Source organism: Pogona vitticeps, chromosome 13, assembly GCF_051106095.1.
Source record: "Pogona vitticeps strain Pit_001003342236 chromosome 13, PviZW2.1, whole genome shotgun sequence".
Classification (NCBI taxonomy): Eukaryota; Metazoa; Chordata; class Lepidosauria; order Squamata; family Agamidae; genus Pogona; species Pogona vitticeps.
The window spans coordinates 3,428,828-3,445,044 of NC_135795.1; the positions used below are offsets into that span (position 1 = coordinate 3,428,828).

Sequence of the window (16,217 nt, forward strand, 5' to 3'; positions counted from 1 at the left end):
CATCAAATCGGGCGAGTGAAGGAAATGAAATATGAGAGCGACTTTCAGCTGAGGTAATCGATCTGCATCTTCCAGAATACCGATTCACTCCTCTCCTTCTTGGACAAATTGAGGCACCATTAGTATAACTTAAAATCAGAGTATCGCTCAACCTCTGTGACAGAAAGGGCTGACGGAATGTGAAAAATCGGCCCAATCGCTCCTATGGTGGACTGCAGAAATCGGAAATAATAAAGATATTACAGGAAATTAGGCTTTAACTTAAGCAGTGGACTTTGGAAGACGATTGGAGGATGGAAGTGAATTTTCCCACAGATTGTAGACTGGCCTTGATGTGAAATTTTCTTAAAGACATGTACGTAGGATGCTTTTGAATTTTCAAAACAAAACATTGAGGCAGCTTGTCTAGCTCTCACAAAACTCTGTGAGATTTCTCTCTCAAAGAGAACAAGACAATATTTTCATATTGTTCCCATCCAGTGTGGGTAGACACCTGTTGAATCAAAGGTTTCCTCTGATGCTACGTTTATGCACACATACAAGTCATGCAAGCCCAGTAGGAGTGGTTGATTGAGGATTCAGACTCAAACAACCCATCACATGCTTCTTAATCTGCAACAGCAACATTTTGCTTACAGATGTCAGACAAGCCAGGATTGACATGCACATAATGATGGATTATCCTGATTGATCATGTGGAAGTTCCTTCCACAACGGTCAAACTCTCATGTCAATGAGAACATGGTGTTTGCAAACAATCTCATTTATACGCCTGCATGTTGCACCGTTGTACTTTGTCCCATATGAACCCCGACTCTTTGAATCAGTTCTCATCTCTTGTAAGGTATTTTTACCGCACCAGTTTTATACGAGGAATTTTACATGGCTCCTTTTTACCACATACGCTTTTTACTGCTTGCAAAGATTATTTCCATCACGAGAAGAGAAAAGAAAAATATATTGACCCTATTTATTGCTATTTATTTTTCATTCAGTGTTTCTAAGGATATTAAAGGGATATCAAGCATATAACAGCCCACAGAATTCCATTACAACCACATATATATATGAACAATCTGTTATAACCGTGGAACCTATATTATAAGCCTAACTCAATTTTGTCTTTGTATTTCTTTTAACCTAGGTTGGAAATTAAATCCAGTTGTTGGTGCAGTCTATAGTCCAGAATTCTATGCAGGTAAGCATAGCATGCATGTGTTTTTGTTGTTGTTGTTCACAGTGGTGTGAAGCATGTTTACCCTGACAATTTGGAAAAAAAAAAGACTGTTGTTTTCAATTATATTCATTATCTCCTCTGTGAAGCCAAGCACACTGCTGATCTTTTTTCATTAAGGAAGGAAAATACAAACACTGCTTTGTTCTCCAGAGCTTAATCGCCCTTCGTTTGGTTTTGCTCAAGCCATTGATTACTTAATCAGAACATTGCACTCAGAACTACACATTGCTATGGATAAAGGACTTCCTGCTAAGCCCAGCCCCTGTTCCAGGTATCCAGGTTTCACATTCTCTCCCAGTTCCCCACCTTGGGAGCCCTTACTACCAGTCCTGGCGACACTGATGTTTCACGGCATAGGTTTGCTCTGGGTTTCCATCCTGACTTTAAAGGGGATGTCCAAGCTGATGAATCTAGGTTCAGAGCATGGTACCCAACCCACCAAACTCCTAAGGATCTCTCCTAGCATATAGATATCAAATGACATGGGAGATAGACTAGAACCCCGTGGTGCCCCGTGGCTTAATCATCATAGGACTGAGCTGAAACTTCTCTCTTTGGTGCTGGTTCTGAAGTTTAGGATGCCTCCCGCCCCCATTCCACAGAGCCTCTCCTAGAGGACGACATGATCAAAAGCTGCCAAAAGGTCCAGGAGAATCAAAAGAACCACATTCCCCCCCCCCCAGTCTGTAGCCTGGAATGGGTCTTCTGTCAGGGCAACCATTCAGTAATCAAAAGCGTGAAACCAGATTAAAATGGGATCAGATCATCGGTTTCCTCCAAGAACAGCTGAAGCTGTCCAACCACCACACGCTCAAGCATCATGCCCCCCCCCAAAAAAATGTATATGCAGTGGGGAAGTACTTGGTACCTACCTCTGGATCCACCACCTCTTTCAAAACTCCTGCCATAACAAGGTGTTTACCACCTCCTGGACCCACCCTGTGGGGAACACCGATTCAAGCATCTTGGCCACATCACCAGGCTGCAGCAACTGAAACTGACTATATGGTGCACTGGACAACTCTCTAAATACTATACAATTTGTTGCCTTAGGTTCCAGGTAAACATGGGTGACTTTATCCTCAAAGTTCCCAGCAAACATCTCGCAGCCAGAGACATGGGGCTCTCAACTCCTAAACTTTTTGAGTCTGATCTTAGCAACTTAAAACTTTTTTTTCCTCTTAACTGCAGTCTAGTAGATATGAGAAGTCTTCCCTAGTTTCTGATCATAATTGAAGATCTCGCTATGCGCACCTGTGCCATTGTCCAACTTATTTCATTGCCCGTAGATCTCCTGAAAGCAAAGGAATTACAGGCGGTACAACACTGGAGTGGGTCATTGGGAGTTACTGTATGAACATCACTTTTCATGCCACTGTTCTATGGTGGGACCTAGACCTTGACTGGAAACTCTCTCAGAGCATTGAAGAATCCTTTCGATTTCATAAGTCTCTGTGGGTGGACCATTTTGATGGGTATTCCTAACCCCTGCAGTGAATGCATTCATTCATTCGTTCGTTCGTTCGTTCGTTCGTTCGTTCGTTCGTTCGTTCGTTCGTTCCTTCCTTCCTTCCTTCCTTCCTTCCTTCCTTCCTTCCTTCCTTCCTTCCTTCCTTCCTTCCTTCCTTCCTTCCTTCCTTCCTTCCTTCCTTCCTTCATTCCTTCCTTCCTTCATTCATTCATTCATTCATTCATTCATTCATTCATTCATTCATTCATTCATTCATTTAAACCAGACTTGACAATGAAAGGATCTGACCATGAAAATGAAATTATAAAATCCTCTCTCCTAAAAACCGATTGTCCTTCCAGTGGCGAAAAAAACAAAACAAAACCCCGAGATGTAATGGAATGACCTGCCGCATGGGTTTGAGCCCACCACGTGTTGAGTCAGTTCCATGGCTACCATGAAATCCCAGGCAGGACCTGACAGCCAGGGATTCTGACCATGGATAAACTGAGCATCTCACCGTGACCAAGTTAGTCATCCTGATGAATCAAAAGGGGTACCGATTTTCCCTTTGGGGAAACAGGGATGATTCTCGGTAAATATGGGCAGGTGAAGACTATGGTTTATTGCTATGGTCTCAGCTTCCACCTCTGGCAAAGAAAAGCTGTGTCATGGACAAGTGGAGGACCATTTACCGTATTTTTCTCTCCATAAGACGCACCTCTCCATAAGATGCACCAAATTTTTAGCAGAAGAAAACAGGGAAAAATAATCTGTTTTCTTCGCTCCATAAGACCCACAGACTTTCCACCCCCCTGTTTTGTGGGAAAAAAGTGTGTCGTATAGTGCGAAAAATACGGTAGTTCCTTTCTCCAGGGAGGGCAGCAGAAGGAAGTGATGGGAGCAGCAGGAAGGAGCAAGGCAGATGGAATTAATTCACTGGTTTGTTATCAGAACATAAGACAGGTCCTGCTTGCTAACTTCTAGTCCAGTGTTGATCAGTCTTCATACCTGAAGTATCTGGTTTGCTTTCCTGCTGGAAACCCAAGTACAAAGTGAAGACCTAAGTGTCTACACCAGTGGTTCCCAATCTTGCGTCCCCAGATGTTCTTCGGCTACAATTCCCAGAAACCATGACCAGCGCAGCTAGTCGTGAAAGCCTCTGGGGGTTTTAGTCCAAGAACCTCGAGGGACCCAAGGTTGGAAATCACTGGTCTAGACAGATGTTGAGAAATAAGGAACAGAGTAGTGCTCAGCTCATTTTCACTGGTGGGCAGTGTAAAAATAAAAAAGCCAGGGAAACTAAATGAAGGGAGGTATGTTGGCAGTCGGAAACCCACGTGCATCTACTGCAAATCACCCAGTGAGTTAATGAAACACTGTCAAACAATTTACAATAACTTTGGAATTAAAAAGCAACTTAAAAACACATTAGTTTCCAAAACAGCAACACGGCCCTAATCAGTTGCAAGCTGTTCATCTGGAGCCAATCAACAGTAGAAACAGCTGGTCTAGTCTTCCCCTGGAAGAGGGGTTTCTGAAGTCCATCTCATGCCAGTAGCTACTGTGGAATAATGTGTCTCTTCTACACCACAGTAAAGAGAAGCAAATTTCTTTATGTTGTGTTTCTGTGACTTTCACATACTTTTACTCTGTTCTATTTCCACACCAGTTTCAACTTTGCAAAATCAATCTCAAATATATGTTTCATTAGTTTTCCTATCATCTCTCTCTCTGTCTGTCCGTCTGTCCATCTGTCTGCCGATCTGTCTGTCCATCCATCCATCCATCCATCCATCCATCCATCCATCCATCCATCCATCCATCCATCCATCCATCCATCCATCCATCCATCCATCCATCCATCCATCCATCCTTCTCTTCCTTCCTTCCTTCCTTCCTTCCTTCCTTCCTTCCTTCCTTCCTTCCTTCCTTCCTTCCTTCCTTCCTTCCTTCCTTCCTTCCTTCCTTCCTTCCTTCCTTCCATGCATGCATCCATCATCTATCTATCTATGTATCTATGTATCTATGTATCTATGTATCTATGTATGTATGTATCTATCTATCTATCTATCTATCTATCTATCTATCTATCTATCTATCTATCTATCTATCTATCTATCTATCTATCTATCTATCTATCTATCTATCTATCTATCTATCTACCTACCTACCTACCTACCTACCTACCTACCTACCTACCTACCTACCTACCTACCTACCTACCTACCTACCTACCTACCTACCTACCTACCTATCATGCTGTCCTTACAAGCACTATGAATTGCCCAATTAAAAACAATTAAACATATAACAATATTTTAACAAAAAATACCCACATTTAATTGCATAGCTTTTTTGGTCTAATTTTGCACTCTCAGAGTCATATGACTCTACAAGTTAAAACAAGAGCAACAAAAACAGGTTGTAGTGAAGTTCCCAGATATTGTCTGAGAGGTACAGATCAAGTCATTTCCATTAGCAGAGGTAAGAAAATTATGACCTACTGTAGATGATTAAGTCGTTTCCTTTCGCCAGTATTCAAATGGTTTGAATGCTATTGAATGAGCAAATTGGAATCAAATGTTCCACCATTTCTACAGAAGGGGCTTTTTGTGAACTGGATGGGAGGATTCTGCACCCAGCAAATTTATTGGGGGGGCACCCCAGTCATTTATCAGTTTTCTTCCCCACACCACTTTATATCTGAATTCTGTGAGTTTTGATAACTTCTGTTCGAAAATGAAGTGAAATAAAAAAGGTATATACATACCCCTCCTCAAGGCATGTATATTGATTAATTATTTTTTTAAAATATTTTTACCCCTCCTTTCTCTTTAAGAAAGGCCCAAAGCGGTTTACCACATTAAAAGACTATATTGAAAGCTAAAAGCAATAAGCATGCAATTACTAAAAAGGATCAAACAAATACTACACTAAAAGACAGTAAAAAAAAATCAACTCCAAAAACACAGTCAAAACAGCAAAGCACAGTCGTCCATTTAAAAACCCCACCCAGGCAGCCAATCATTAAGGGAAAGTCTGTCTGAAGAGAAGGAGCTTTGCCTGCTTAGGGAAGGATAGCAAAGATGGGTTTTATATGTCTCTTTGGTTGATTATTATTATTTTTTTGCATGTGTGCACACACAGAGAGAAATATTAGAATATTAAAACTGCAGAGCTGAAACGCACCCTTTGGATTGAGTCCATCGCCCGTCAAGGAGGCACTGCGGGGGAATTGAACTCCCAACCTCTGGCTCCACAGCCAGATACATGGTTGTAATAAGAATGGATATACCGTGGTGCCTCGCTTAACGACGATAATCCGTTCCAGGAAAATCGCCGTTAAGCGAAAACATCATAAAATGAAATTTAAAACTCCATTGAAACGCATTGAAACCCGTTCAATGCATTCCAATGGGGTAAAAACTCACTGTCCAGTGAAGATCCTAAATATGGCGGCCATTTTCGCTGTCTGAATAGTGAGGAATCCGTCCCTAACCACAGCGGGGAATGATTTTAAGAACCCGGTGGCCATTTTGAAAACCCGACGATCAGCTGTTTTGATTGTCGTAATGCGAAGAATCGGTTCCCAAAGCAGGGAACCGATCTCTGCAAAGTGAAAAAAAAACCATTTAGACCATCATTTTGCGATCACCATTGCAATCGCAAAAAGATCGTCATGCAGCGATTTCATCGTAATGCAGGGCACTCGTTAAGCAAGGCACCACTGTAAACCTTGAAATGGAGTGATGTGAGCATTCATTCTGCCCTTGAACATACAGCCGCCATGTAGCCATCATGACTAATCATTGCTGATAAGAGCTTTCCTCCATCCCTGATAGTTCTGGGTCGAAAGAGAACTCTGAGCAATTTCTCATTTCATCTTCAGCTTTAATTACATTTATCCCAGATTGGTGATAGCAACTTTAATCAAATCTGCAGTGGGACCAAGCCAACCATAGCCTTCCTGAATGGATAACTCAAAGTGAAAGGCTACTTGAGAGGAATAGCTTCACGTTAATGACAAGTTCCATAGTATGTCCATAGGAGTCTCATTGATTTCTTCTCAAGCTTATATAAAATTAACTGCCCAGCTTCTAATTGCCTTCAAAGAGTAGGCCAGGAAGAGTTCACATATTTTGTACATTGAAATCAATATTTTCAATCTCTCCGGAAGGCGATTTTATTAATTTAGTGGACTTTCCTTCTAACATTTATTTTGTTTCTTAATTATAAAATGGCAAGCTATTGATTTTGGCATGTAGCCTCGTGGAGTTCCCTAGACTAATTTTATAGCTGACACTGGGGTAAGATATTTCATTGTCCTAATGAGAATCTTTAGTTACTATCCGAGTTGTATTAATTTGGAGGCATGAATTATAGTGTCTGGTCCTACCCATGGCAGATGTAAAGCTTTCTAATGATGGGGGTCTAATGGCTAATATTTCCCCATGCATAGATTAACTCTTAAGAAGAAAGGATGCATTTAGTTAGGGGTCCATTTCTATGGGCATTTCAAAGCACCTGCTATTTTTACAGATGTTGACTTTTATATTGGTTTGATGTTGTTCATCCTGGTGCCATCTCCTTTCTCCTTCCCAACCTTTTCTGTTTGGAGCCTCATTTAGCCATGTCGATGATCAAGGAAGTAAATATTTCCTTGTTTTCCTCTTACTGATAAGAACAATGCATTTCAAAGGCTAGACACAAACACAAGGAAGTGAGCTAGATGGCGAACGTTTCTGCAATTTGTTCGTTTACTTTGCAATTGTTAAGCAATTTAGCACTTTTCCCTCCTCCAAACCATTGGCCGGCAGGGGCTTTACCAGCATCACTCTCTCCATCATCTTCTTTGCTGCTACCTTCTTCCTTCCTTTCCATTTCTCATCACACCTCAACTCACCTTCCTTTCCTCCCTATTGGCCTGCCTCCCCTGTGGAATTTCATACCAAGACTTCCAGCCAGTCTTGCTGAATAATGAGATGGGTCAACCTAAGGACTCATTGACTGTTTTGTACCATCAGTAGTAGAGACGGGCATAAACCAAGGGTTTGGCAGTTCGTCATAGTTCATTGAGTGGCTGAACAAGGTATTTGGTGCTTTAAAGCTCCACCTGTTTGGATGGGTGCCCCCTCAGAGGTAGCACCCAGAGGAGGCGGGGCAGGGAAGCCAGGCTACTGCGTCCAAGTGGGCGCCTGCTGGAGGAGGCAGAGCTTTGAAGCACCAAATGAAGTGGCACAAACTGCTGAACCAGTAGTTCATGCCCATCTCTAGTGCCCATCTCTAGTTCTTTACAGGAAAGGTGTTTTGGGCAGGCAGGCAGGTGGGCAGAGAAGCAGTAATGTTAACAGTGGTGTGATAGATTTTAAAAAGTTTGATACACATAAGCTTCGGAACAGTAGATCTCACTGGTGTGATGGACAAGAGGTCCAGTGAGATCAAATAATGATGACTGTATGGCTTAGGGTGACCCTTTTCAGGGTTTTCCAGGTAGACGATACTCAGTAGTGGTTTCCCATTTCCTTCTACTACCACCTTGCAGCTTGCCCAAGGCCACCCAGGCTGGCTCTTCTCCCTGGAAGCACTGTGGGGGAATTGGAATCCCAACCTCTGATGCATGATTATTACAAATAATCATGTGTCGTCAACTCATCTTGGACGTATGGCGACCCTTTTCAGGGTTTTCCAAATACAGTTGTGCCCCGCTTAACGATTACCCCGTATAACAACGAATCCGCTTCACGACACTGTTTTTGTGATCGCAATTGTGATCAGAAAACAATGTTTTAATGGGATTTTTTTTTGCTTTGCGACGATCGGTTCCCTGCTTTGGGAACCGATTCTTCGCATTACGACGATCAAAACAGCTGATCGTCGGGTTTTTAAAATGGCCGCTGGCTGCTCAAAATGGCTCCCCGCTGTGTTTTTGGATGGATTCCTCGCTTTACAGGCAGCAAAAATGGCCACCCCTATGGAGGATCTTCACGGAACGGTGAGTTTTTCAGCCCATTGGAACGCATTGAACGGTTTTCAATGCTTTTTTATTTCGCTTTACGACATTCGTTTCGCTGGAACGAATTAATGTCGCCAAGCGAGGCACCACTGTAGAGAATATTCAGAAGTGGTTTACCTTTGCCTTCCTCTGGGGAGGCGTCCTGCAGCTGTGCAGCTGGCCCAAGGCCACCCAGGTTGGCTCTTCTCTCAGGAGGCACAGCAGGGGAATCAAACTCCCAACCTCCGGCTCTGCAGCAAGAGACCTAAACCACTGAGCTATCCAGCCAATTCCAAATCATGATACGCCATAGCAACATGCATCAGAATGATACAAGTAGAAAAAAAAATGAAACACTGATAGTTTGTGTTCTAGACTTTAGTGCTGCTGTGTTCAAAAGAAAAAATGTTACACGGAAAATCGAAACGACTTGATTGTTAGCATGAGTAGGGTTTTTTTGGTTTTGTTTTGTTTTGTATTTTCCCCCTTGGCTACTAAATGATGAAAAATTTGGCCACTTTGGGAATAAAGATGATATATCTGCGGAGAAACTGTTGATTTAAAATATCTTTAATCTTGATAAATAACTTTTTTAAGGAAGAGAGAGAGGGGAAGGTTATACAAAGCTGTCAGGATGGCACTGATAGATGGCAAATTCACCCATTTCTCAATTGGCGGTGAAGACACACACCACAAGGCATAACCACGTTGTACATCATATCTGCCAGCTCATTTCTTTGATTAAATATTCCATCAGTGCAGGCTATAAGGCGGTAAACCTTAACAAGATTCATAAGATGCGCCTCTTGAATACACATAACTCACATCCTTGGATGGAGAGGGCCCCGCTTGAGAAAGAAAATTAGAATGGAGCTAAATTACTCTGTAAGACAAGATCAATAGATGAAGGGGTGGGGGGGGAGAGATCCCCCTAATGCAATGCAAATTTAAGATATAGTTATGTCTTGACAACTCCAAGCAGACAATTAAAGTCAAAAGCAGAGCTAAGTAACGTAAATCAACTCTAAAACCTTGAGCATAATAGCAAACGGTCAGGGCCATTTGGCAAGTCTAGCGATTGCTGGAATTTCCCTCTTATGCAGCCTTTTGCATATTGAAAGCATCTTTGCTAATATAGAAAATGCAAGCTAGGATAGGGGGTGACAAGGGTTCCAGCATCTCTGGCTCAGAAGAACTGTCACTGCCTCTCTGCTCTGGCATCAGATAACAACTGTTTTCACAACGGGAAAAGCGATTGTCCAGCATTATTCAAGGCAGACTGTATTCCACTGGGGACCTCTAACGTACGTGATATTCTGCTACATGCCATCCTGACTCTTTTTCCTTTTGACCGGTGTTTGGAAGGAAATAGTTGCATCTCATATTTTGGTCAAAATCATGTTTGGGCGTTGACACCTAACATGTTTGGCTTTATGCTTGGCAACAAGGAATTGTGTGATCCAGTTGTACCACTGGTCATGGTGGTGTCACCAGTTGCTCAATGCGCCAGCACCAGTGCTTTGTGGATAGCACCTCCGCCTTGGTACCATTGTAACTGCCACTGGTGCAAAGTTGAGTTGCAGACACGTAGTTGCACACTGAGATTTTTTCCCTATGCTTGTTATGTCCTTCAAGTCACAATCCAACATATTTCAGGATACGGGGGATAACCAAGAAGTGGTTTTACCAGTTCCACTCCCGCCCCAAGGAGCTCCTGTGGCTAAGTGGGGATTTGAACCCCAGTTGCTTGAGTCCTCACCCATTGCTCTATTGACTACATAACACCGCCTCTCAATTAGTTTCCCTAGTGTGCTCTATGTTGAGCATGAAGGTCTGAAGGGAGAAGTTTAGCACTCTTGGATCCATGTGCTTGGAAGCTTATTCACAGCCAGACGCACTGGCACACCCTTCAGATATTCACATTGATTGCTTGAAGATCCTTTAGGGAATGGGTAGAGTGGTATATGTAGCGGTGGAAAGCTCAAGGCTTTGAGATGGGTATGCCAAAATTCTTCCTTCCTTTGCACTCTGCAAGCAATATGGTGAAATCTATGTACAGTGGTGCCCCGCATAGCGATGATAATCCGTGCAGCAAAAATTGTCGCTATATGGATTCGTCATTATGCGAAAAAAAGCCCATAGGAATGCATTAAAACCCGTTTAATGCGTTCCTATGGGCAAAAAGCTCACCTTTAAGCGAAAATCCTCCATACGGCCGCCATTTTCGCTGCCTGGTAAGTGAGGAATCAGCGCGAAAACACAGCAGGCGGCCATTTTTTTACCCAGTGGCCATTTTGGAACCGCTGATCAGCTGTTCTAAAAACATCGCTATGTGAAAATCGGTAGGCGAAACAGCTTACCGATCATCGCAAAGCGATATTTTCCTATCTAAATCATCGCAATGCGATCGCTTTTGTGATCACAAAACTTAATTGCTATGCAGATTCGTGGTTAAACGGGGCGCCCGTTAAGCGAAGCACCACTGTATATTTAAAACACCTTAGTATTGCAGTTTTTAAATGTATGTGGCATCTACCGTTTTTATAGTCAGGTAGTCAACCCTAAGGTGGCTGGATAACTGAGTGGTTTAGATCTCTGGCTGTGAAGCCAGTGGTTGAGAGGTCAGTTCCCCCCACTGGGCCTCCATGGAGAAGAGCCAGCCTGGGTAGCCTTGGGCCAGCTGCACAGTCGTCCCAGGGCACCCCAGAAGAAGGGACTAATAAACCACTTCTGTTTACTTCAAAAACCCTGAAAAGGGGTCCTCAAAAGGGGTCCTCATAGTTGGCTTATATTGGTTCTCAAAGGATTCTCATGTTTAAAAATATTTTTATAGTCAACCACTGCTAACTCTAGTGGGTTAGTTGACACTCTAAAATATACCCTCGCCTCTTCTGCAGCAAAAGATGGGGAAAAGTTCTGAACTTCCTTATTTGGACATTTTCCAGTTCCTATTTCTTGGGGAAAATAACTTCTCCCACATCTATCCATTTTTTGTTTGTTTGTTAATTTTTAATTAATTAAAATTTTGATTAATTAATTTTTATTTAATTAAAAATTAACAAACCAATAAATTTAAGCTTAATGTTTGTTTGTTTTCTCAGCTGTGAGCATCAGAGACATAAACCCAGTTAGGTTCCCTTAGTTGTGTTGGTGCCGTGCTATTTAAACAGGTTTGGCGCATATTCTGAAATTTACTCTCCTACAAATTGACCTGTCCAAGCACTTGTTTTAAAAAGAAGGGGTAAAAAGCAGTTGTAAAGCGTCAATTATTGAGAAAGAGAAAGGAGAGCGAGATCATGGCAAGCATCCCAGCTGATGTTATACTCCGTATCTAAAAGGAGTGGTTGTCTTGGGTGTGAAATAAGGTCTAGCAGTACTTTTTTCTGTGATTTAAGGAATAAGAAAGCAAGAAAAGCAAATTGGGGGAATAACTATAGGCTGGTGCTGGTGTGCATTGGCAGGTGGACAGTATGGAAGGCTGCCAGGTCACATCTGGCTGAAGGATCAGGAAGCTATCTGCAGTCAAGGAGACAAAAGTCAAGGTGAGTGGAGCAAGTAGAGTAGATAGTTTGATGTTCGTGTGCCAAACATCTTTCAAGCTGGATTTATCTTCTTTTCCACCCAGTTCTTGCCCAACCCACATCTGGAATTTCACAAGGACCTGTTTGTGTGGCACCCCCAGGAACTGCTTCCTCTCAGGGACCACATACAGTGGTGCCTCGCTAGACGATGTTAATCCGTTCCATTGAAATCGCTGACTTGTGAAAACATTGTCTAGCGAAAAGTGTTTCCCCATTGGAATGCATTGAAACCCGTTTAAGGCATTTCAATGGGGAAAATAGTTGTCATCCAGCGAAAATCGCCCATAGGGGAGCCATTCTGCGAAGCGCCAATCAGCTGTTTAAATTGCTGTCTTGTGAAGCATTGGTCCCGAAAACACCCATTTTGTGAAGATCGCCCATAGGGAAAGCCATTTTGCGAAGCTGCCGATCACCTGTAAAAATCGTTGTCTTGCGAAAAAACGGTCTGTGAAGCATGGACCAAATCATCGTCCAGCGAAATCCCCTATAGGAAAAACTGTTTCGCGAATCGCTATAGCGATCACAAAAAGTCAACGTCTAGTGAAAAAAACGTTTTACGGGGTAATCGTCTTGCGAGGTACCACTGTATGAGCATCCTGAAAAGAGAAATACTGACTGGATCGTGATGTATATATTGCTTCCTTTATAAAACATACAGACAAACTGTATGATAAATAGCGTTCGATTAACCCTGAGTGGGAGTTAAATGTATAACCAATTAACTAATTTTAATCTTTTTTTCTCTCTCTAAAAACAAAAACAAAAAAAGCCCCCAAGGAACATAACCAGCTGTTGGCACTTTTCTTTGAATAATCCTTGTTTAGTTTCCATAATAGTGTACATTTTAATGAAAAACTCATTAGAATGTAACATAGGGCATAATTAATTCTGGGTGATTCTTTCTATGTAAATAGCTGGTTCAGATGCTGAATTCCATTTTCCACTGGCTTTATTAATTTTTCATACACCAATATTTTAGCTGTAATGGCTTGTAACCGCTCCTCAGAAGTTTTAGAAATGCATTAACTGTCATCAGAGTTGTTAATCTCACTGGGATTTTTTTTTACCATTTGTATGGTAATACTTTAACACCACATTTTTAAAAACAATACCAGTAGCTTTCAATTTTTTTGCAATGTTTTGAAACAAAAAAAACTACGTATAATTAACATTAGTAATATTAAACAATATTGAGTTAATCGGTCTGTGTTTAGAAAGCAACTTAATCTGTTTCACTGAAACCATTCTAGAAGATATATTTGCACATTCTTTAGAAAAGGATGAAGAAAGAGGGGGAATTCATATATGGAGATGACTAGATATATATAACTTTGGAATAAAAACAGGAGGAGCTACACTTGAAAGAATCTGAATCTAGTGTTTCCCACTTTCCGTCTGTGGGAATAATTCTTACTTGAGCATGTAAGAGCCAGCCTAATCCTGGATGAGGAAAAGAATAACCCCATATACTTTCATAGGGTCGGGTGGAGAGTCATTTGCAAAACGTTGACTCAGCGCCAATTGACATGCTTCAGAATCCACTTCCTTGCCAGGGTTTTCCAAGTGGAAAGTACTCACAAGTGGTTTAGCCTTCCCTTATTCCGGGGCAGTGCAATAAATTACTTTTAAAAACATAACCTGCAAATTTGGTTGGTTTTACACAGCAGAGATTTGCATCATCTCCTGACATTCCAAAGCATCGGTGATGCATCTTTGCTGAAAAGATGCCGAGTGTGCTCTGTTATTTATATATTTAATTTATATAATTATTAATTTAATTTATCTGGAAACACGACTGACTCAGGTAAATGGAAAAGTTCAGGATGGACCCCTTATTGGTTATTTGGCCAGTTCTGATCATTCTGAGGAGACATTTCCAAGATCAATGTCAACATCAATTCAGGCAGTGTGTATTTGCTTAACGGAATACACCCAAGGGTGAAGATCCACACGTGACACATGGATTGAAAGAACCTGGGAAAGGGGTTGCGAGGTATCAGCTGTATCTGTTACGCACCGTTTCCTTGCTGATGTGTGTAGCAGCCGCCCTCCCTTGCTAAGGATGAGAATAAATGTTCTAATTCTGCTTTCTTCCACATTTGAAGAAATGTGTTTCTCTTAACCCGAGTATGGATAAATTTGCAAATCAAGAAGGAGAAATTTCCAAAGAGGTCCAAGACCTTTCTCTGCATGGCGATGTCCTAAGTGTGTATGTTGTTCAGGGCCCATAATGGCTTGGAAAGTGGTCCGAAAGCCTAGACAACAGAGTTGCGGCCATCAGCTTTCTGAAGAATAGGGGCAGGTGACCCTAATGACCCCTACAACTCAGACACATCGTATTTGAGTATTTGAAGGATAGGAGGTGGCCATGTGAATCTCCCCATGAAACCAAAATGTTTCATCAATGAAGGGGAGGAATCCACTTATCGGTCCAAACATGCATGGATGCATGGCCGTGCAGACACATACACATTACCCCCACCCTCAGCACCACAGAACTGTAGACCTGGAAGGGACCCCGTAGATCATCCAGTCCACAGTGGCTCATCCAACCCCAGTGGGGATTTGAACTGCCACCCTCTGGCTCGGGAGCCAGAGACCACAACCCCTGAACTACACGTGCACTAAAGCAGTGATTCCCCAACCTTGGGCCTCCAGATGTTCTTGGACTGCAGCTCCCAGAAGCCTTCAGCACCACCTCTGCTGGCCAGGATTTCTGGGAGTTGAAGTCCAAGAACATCTGGAGGCCCGAGGTTGGGGACCATTGCACTAAAGCAACTTCTTTGAATGTATCCTAAATGTTGTTCTTTTTTGAAAATGTTCTTCATTGACTTGGAGCTAAAACCTGTACATTATTGGAAATTTGACAGCATTACTATGTTGGGGAGTATATACTGTATATATATTTTTCATATGGGTATGTATCTTTCTTATCAAATTTAGTCTGTCTGTCCTCAATCTCAGAAAGCACTCTCTTTCTCTGTCTCTCTCTCTCTCTCTGTCTCTCTCTCTGTCTCTCTCTTTCTCTCTTTCATAGGCAGGGTGCTGCTGTGCCAGGCAAATCAAGAAGGATCTCCCGTGTACAGTACCCCAAGTTCATTAGTATACACCTCCACAAGTAAGCCAGTGTTCCGACTCTCTTTTTGATTTATTTATTTTTGCCTGCCAATTGTTGACTGCACTTGATACCGTTTGCTGAGTTGAATGTATTATTCTAGAGATGTTGTTGAAATGCTTAGGTACCATGTACTTTTTATCCTGGAACAAATCACCCTAGAAATTCTACGACAGCATCTGCTCGGCAAGCAGAACAGGTTCAACCCATGGTGTCACCCGCAGGGTCACCAAAAATTGAGTCTGAAACCCCAGAAAGCAAAGATGGTCCACAATGAAAATATTGCACTAGATAAACCAATGGTTGAGTCTAGTAAAGGCCAGCTTCCTATGTTCCTCTCTTTGGTGACTTTCACGTGATTGGGGTTGAAACTCATCTCCCTCTTTTAGCATGAGAGCACTGGTGGTTTGACCATGGGTCTTGCAATCCCAGTAAATCTGACAAGAACCTTTCGAAGGATGACAGAGACCATTATAAGAACAGTGACTCGTCTATAAGCCAAGTAAGAGAGGGTGGTAATTACACATATGCAGACACAGAGATGAGCGAGGCAGGCTTCAAGCTGAGATTTCAGAAGAACCGATCTTGGTCTGTGTTCAAGCAGAATGAAAGTCCATACTTCAATGACGATCTATCAAAGGTCATAACCACGGAAGCTGATAAAAGGAAGGCATGATATTAAATAGAAAGATCTGATATGCTATTTGAGTGAGCATAAATGAAGACTAGGTAGCAATTAAGAGCATGATCTTATTGCCTTGAAGAACAATGATCACAAAGGCTTATGCTATCCAGATGCAAAATCTTACCAATTCCACTCAACCAAACATTGATACAGT

The 16,217-nt window shown here is 42.1% G+C and overlaps 1 protein-coding gene across 35 annotated transcripts in view; it reads left to right on the forward strand.

Annotated features, from left to right (window-relative positions):
• Nucleotides 1-16,217, forward strand: part of RBFOX1 (RNA binding fox-1 homolog 1) — a 1,225,669-nt gene that overhangs the window by 1,136,314 nt on the left and 73,138 nt on the right. For 19 of the 35 annotated variants that reach the window (XM_078381447.1, XM_078381445.1, XM_078381443.1 and 16 more), the window contains 3 exons: nt 1,145-1,198; nt 12,144-12,224; nt 15,301-15,381. In XM_078381447.1, coding sequence (XP_078237573.1) covers nt 1,145-1,198; nt 12,144-12,224; nt 15,301-15,381 — 216 coding nt within the window. The remainder of the gene's footprint in view (nt 1-1,144; nt 1,199-12,143; nt 12,225-15,300; nt 15,382-16,217) is intronic. The other 16 variants (XM_078381453.1, XM_072982859.2, XM_072982856.2 and 13 more) reach the window with 2 other exon arrangements.